The following is a 5,931-nucleotide window of genomic DNA, read 5'->3' as shown; positions in this document are numbered from 1 at the left end:
GTGGGTTCATTCACCCTAGCGTGTTTCCGTGGGGAGCACCGGTACTGTTTGTTAAGAAGAATGATAGATTCATGAAGATGTGTATTGACTATCGGCAACTGATTAAGCTGACCATCAAGAACAAGTATCTGTTACCAAGGATCGATGATCTGTTTAACCAATTCTGAAGGGCGTCGATGTTCTCCAAGATTAACATGTGTTCTGGGTATCATTAGTTAAGGGTTAAGGAGGCTGATGTACATAAGATGACATTTAGGATTCGTTATGGTCACTATGACTTATTAGTGATGCCATTTGGACTGACTAATACACTGGCAGCTTTCATGGATCTGATAAACTGAGTATTTTAGCTTTAACTAGATCGACTTATAGTGGTGTTCATTGATGACATATTGGTTTATTCAAGGACTGAGGATGAGCATGACAAGCACCTCAAAGTGGTTTTTCAGACTTTGAGGGAAAAGCAGCTCTATGCTAAGTTCAGCAAGTGTGAGTTATGGACACATGAAGTAACTTTTTTGGGTCATGTGGTGTCTGCGGAGGGGATTCGATTCAATTCAAAAGATTAAGGAGGTATTGGACTAGAAGCAGCCTAAGAATGTGTTTTAGATCCGCAGCTTTCTGGGGCTGACAGGTTATTACCGTAGGTTTTTGTAAGGCTTCTCATTGATTGTAACACCTTTAACTAAACTGCTACGTAAGGGTGTACCATTTTTCTAGACTGATACGCATCAGGAGAGCTTTAAGAAGCTCAAGACTGTACTGACTCAGGCTCCTGTTTTGATATAGTCGAAACCTAGAAAAGAGTTCACGGTTTATAGTGATGCATCACATGTCGGTTTGGGATGTGTGTTGATGCAGTATGGTAAGGTGGTAGCATATGTGTCTCGTCAACTTAGGACACACGAGGTGAACTATCTGACATACGATTTGGAATTGACCGCCCTATTTTTTTCTTTGAAAATCTAGAGACACTATCTGTATGGTGAGAAGTGTGTCATCTACACTGATCACAAGAGCCTCAAGTACCTCATTACTCAGAAGAAGCTACTATTGAGTTCCACCCTGGCAGGGCCAATATGGTGTCAGATGCATTGAGTCGTAGGGCTATGACAGATCTGAGAGCAGTGTTCGCTCGACTTAGCCTGTTTGACGATAAGAGTTTGTTGGCTGAACTGCAAGTCAAACCAACTTAGATCAAGCAGATTAAGGGTAAACAACTGGAGGATGAGTCTTTGGGTCTTCGGTTTCGACAGATTGAGGGTGGTAGCACTACGGACTTTAGGTTGAACTCTGAGGGTGTATTGTGTTTCCGATGCCGGATATGTGTACCGAACGATACTGATCTAAGGCAGTTTATTTTAAAAGAGGCGCATAGTAGCCCTTATGCTGTACATCTTGATGGGATTAAGATCTACTGAGATCTCCGTGAGTTATACTGGTGGCCAGCATTGAAGTGAGAGGTTACTAATTTTGCGGCTAGATGTTTGACATGCCAGGAGGTTAAGGTTGAGCATTAGTTACCTTCGGATTTGCTGCAGTCGGTTAAGATTCTGCTATGGAAGTGGGAGCGAGTAATGATGAATTTTGTTAGTAGGTTGCCTTTAACACCTACTAAGAGGGATTCAGTGTGGGTCATCGTGGATGGATTGACCAAGTCTGCACACTTCATCCTAGCTAGGATAGATTATTCTTTGCAGAAGCTGGCGAAGCTCTATATTTCTAAGATAGTGAGACTGTACGAGGTACTGATTTCGATCATCACTGATAGGGATCTTCACTTCATGTCTCAATTTTAGAATAAGCTACATGAGGCTCTGGGTTCAAGTTTGGACTTCAGTACTGCTTTCCATCCTTAGAACGATGGTCAACCGGAGAGGGTGATTCAGATACTGGAGGATATGTTGAGGAGCTGTGTTATTGATTTTTGAGGCAGTTGGGAAAAGTATCTGCCGCTAGCAGAGTTTGCCTATAATAACAGCTTCCAGTCTAGCATTCAAATGGCACTTTATGAAGCCCTGTATGGTCATAAGTGTCGTACTATACTATGTTGGACTGAGTTGGGTAAATGTCGAGTTTTGAGTCCTGAATTGGTTTTTAAGACTGAAGATAAGATTCGACTAATTAAAGATCGTCTGAAGGTAGCTTTCGATAGACAGAAGTCTTATAGGGATTTGAGGAGGTACGAGATTGAGTATTTTGTGGGGGACTTCGTATTTCTCAAGGTCTCACCACGAAAAAAGATTCTGAGGTTCAGTCGTAAGGGCAAGCTGAGCCTTAAGTTTATTAGGCCGTACCGGATTTTGAAGCAAGTAGGACCGATCACTTACTAGTTGGAGCTACCTCCAGAGTTAGACCGTATTCACGATGTGTTCCATATCTCGATGTTAAGGCACTACTGCTCTGATTCCATGCATATTGTCCCTGTTGAGGAGATTGAGGTTAGGCCAGACTTGACCTTTAAGGAGGAGCCAGTTCAGGTTCTAGATCGCGACGTTAAGATTCTGAGGAAGAAGTCCATTCCACTAGTGAAGTTTTTGTGGTGTAATCATAGCACTGAGGAAGCTACTTGAAAATCTGAGGATGTGATGCATCAGCAGTATCCTCACATTGTCTGATCATGTAAATTTCGAGGACGAAAATTTTTTTAGGGGGTTAGAGTTGTAATGCCCCAAATTTTTATTTTTATTATTGTGAAAATATGACACAAGTATGGATCTGCTTCAGTGGTTAAGTGTCTAGATGTGTGTGAGAGGTTCCAAGTTCAAGTCATGTCTTTGGCAAAATTCTGGTATTTTTCTGAAAAAACCCTAAACCCAACGCAGTAGGCTTAAGTTTAAGTATTTGTAAGTACATGTCAGAATGGGCCTGCAGGTCTAGTGGTTAAGTGGAGTATTAGTATGCTGGAGGTCTGGTGTTCGAATCTCTGCGTAGACAAGGAGGAACATTTTTGTTCGGTTTGATGGCTGGGAGTTTGAGTTGTACTAAAAATCTAAGTAGTGGGTGGTTGAGATAGAGTAGGTAGTGAGATTTGAGTTATCAATTTCCTAAAATTCTATCTGCAGAAAAACTGATCATCTCCCCTTTCATCATTTGTTCTTTTTTTTTCACTTTCCTCCTTTCGGTTGCTGAAACTCAGCCTTTCTTCCACTCTCTATTCGCGTCTGATAGGTAAGTTTTGGTAGGTTCAATTTTCATTTGTTTAACGGATCGTTTTGCTAATGGTCTCTTTTGGTGCTTAGGAGATATTCGAGGGGCTGAGGGTTTGGAATCGTCACTGTAAGTGCGTGGAATTTCTATTGTTCGAGTGAAGGAAACGCTTTTCGTTGGTTAAGAAGTTGGTTATCATCTTATGCTTTCGTTTAGGAATCGGGTTGAATGAGTAATTGATGAGTTACTGGTCAATTTTAGGTTCTGGAATGGTCGGGGGATGTTTTAGCATCAAATGATACTAGGTGTATACCCGTAACGTAGAAAACAAGGTTTGGCGAAAAGCCAAAAAACCTCACTGTTGATGCCACACGGATGTGTGGTCACCCGTGTGGTAGGCCGTGTGCCCTATAACGGGCGTGTGATCGATGAGGCTAGGCCGTGCGCGTAAGAAATGGCCTTGAGATGGCTAGGCAGGCTGTGTGCGACACACGAGCTAGACTGTTTTGGGTCGTGTGGGCTACATGGGCGTGTGGGATTTTGGTCCAGGTCATGTAATCCACATGACCAAGGTAAATTTGGGCTGTGTAGGCCGTACGGGCGTGTGGGACCATACAAGCAGGCCATATGAACGTATGAGCCCATTTGCACTGAATTGATTGCTAATGTTGTCCGGGTCGTCTAAGTCGACTGTGAACCTACTGTAGGGTTGGTAAGCATTACTTAGACCCCTAAATGTGTGAACCGACTAATTGATGGATGGATATATATATTGAGTATGATGATAGTATGCATGTATGCATTTACTGGTTATATGTACTGATATCATGAGATAGCATGTCATGTATTGTATGTTGCATTGCATGGGGTTGGGTTGATTTTATTTGGAGGAAGTGTACTGAAAGGCTCTTAAGCCTAATACATTAGTAGCTGAGCTGCAAACTACTGTTTTGTCCCGCATTCTGTACTTACTGAAGTGTAGAGATGGGTGGGTTAATTTAATCCCCACATGGAGTATAGGGTTGGACGGAGATGGTGTGTAGAGGCTGGTTAGGTAGGACTTGGTTACTAAGTACTGTATATCTGTTACTGATACTGTGATAGGCTAAGGCCCTTGTGCATACTGATACTGATACTGAGTTGGGCAAGGCTCAATCGTTACTGATGCTGAAAGGGGCTTAGGCCCAAGACTGTTATTGACTGTGCACTGTGTTTACTGCTATTTTTTTCTGTGGGATTACACATTGAGTTTATGTAAACTCACCCCTCTCTGTTTAATGTGCACAGGTAATCCCCAGACCTAACTGGATCGGTGCGGTGGAGGACTCGACGGTGACCACAGTTTTTGGACTTTTACGTTTTATACTTTATGATTTATGGTTTTAGTTACCGTGGTTTATTTGGATGTAATTTGGGGAATTTTTGAGACTTTTGCTTAAATTTGGTTTTTATTTATTTTTATGGATTTATAATTGCTAGACGTAGGAAAACTCAGTTTTCGAAAAGGCAAAGTTTTCTGTAAAAACACAATTTACTCAAAACAGTTTTAAAAGCTTTCGTGACGAATTATGTTTAAAACAATCGATTAAACGAGTAAGGATTTTGGAATTAACAAGAAATAAGAAAGGTAGCTAAACGAAAACGGATTCATCATAAAAACCTAGTTTTCAAACACTCTATCATGTGGCATCGCCAGGTTCGGCCATAACGTCTAGGCCGGGTTTGGGGTGTTACATTTAGTGGTATCAGAGTCAAGTTGCAAAACTCGGCTGTGGATTTTGGGTTTTAAACCTTGTTTTGAGAACTTATTTTCAAATGATTTCAAATGATTTGACTGAGTATGTGGTACACCGAGTCTTCAGCGCTGATCCTGTAAGCATTCTGAAACTGATTTTTGTTTAAGTTGAAAATGTTGTGATATTCTAAAACTACTGTAGGTAGTAAACTGTGAGGAAACTCTATTTAGTACATACTAGAAACTATAGTTAAACTAAAACTATAGTAACTACTAAAGACTGCGACAAACAAAAACAAACTCTGAACTTCTGGTTATTAACTTCACTTCAATCCAATTCTTGATCTATACAATTTAATTTATATCATCAATCAATACCAAACATTTTTGTACTACACTATGTTATGCATGAGCCTATATGAACTCAATTTCTTGACATCCCTAACATTTTACATTTTATTTAATTTAGTCCCTGTACTCGGAATAGCCATAACTTTCAATTTCTAGCTTCGGATTAAAATCTGATTTCATAAATTCTTATTAGGGACCTTCTATTTCTAACATAATTTCTTGATAACTTTTATTTTTATTCAATTTGGTCCCTAATGTAACAAAGTTGACAAACAAGCTAAGTTAACTTTACAATCTAGTCATTTTCATAATCTAAGTTTAAAATCTTCTATTTCAAGCTTAATTCTTCAAGAAATAAACAATGACAACTTTCTAAAACTTCAAATTTCACAAATTGACACATGAACTAGCTAAATCAAGCTCCCATGACCTCAAATCTATAATAATTACAAGAAAAAGACTTAAATTTCTTGCCTAGATATTGGTCGAGTATCAAACCTTCAAAGAATGGTTTTTCTCGTTTCTTTCCATGGAGTTCTGGTCATGAAGGAAGAAGATGAAAGCTTTTTTTTTCCTCTTTCCTTCCACTTAACATGATATTTATATGCTAATTAACAACTAATTAACTTATTAAACCTTAATTAACTAACATAATTTTAACTTTAATATCAGTTAGTGGAGATGGCCATCACCTC

The 5,931-nt window shown here is 39.6% G+C and overlaps 1 protein-coding gene across 1 annotated transcript; it reads left to right on the top strand.

Moving 5' to 3' along the window:
• The first annotated feature begins 1,079 nt into the window (after window positions 1-1,079).
• LOC108487893 (uncharacterized) lies at window positions 1,080-4,332 on the top strand. Its single transcript, XM_017792232.2, has 4 exons — window positions 1,080-1,181; window positions 1,257-1,391; window positions 1,542-1,745; window positions 4,255-4,332. Exons 1-4 carry the CDS (start codon window positions 1,080-1,082, stop codon window positions 4,330-4,332), a joined length of 519 nt encoding a protein of 172 aa, XP_017647721.2.
• The last annotated feature ends 1,599 nt before the right edge of the window (window positions 4,333-5,931 follow it).

The sequence above is a fragment of the Gossypium arboreum genome, chromosome 10, assembly GCF_025698485.1.
Source record: "Gossypium arboreum isolate Shixiya-1 chromosome 10, ASM2569848v2, whole genome shotgun sequence".
NCBI lineage: Eukaryota > Viridiplantae > Streptophyta > Magnoliopsida > Malvales > Malvaceae > Gossypium > Gossypium arboreum.
The sequence above is the reverse complement of the archived record's forward strand: the minus strand, read 5'-3'. Positions and strand labels throughout refer to the sequence as shown.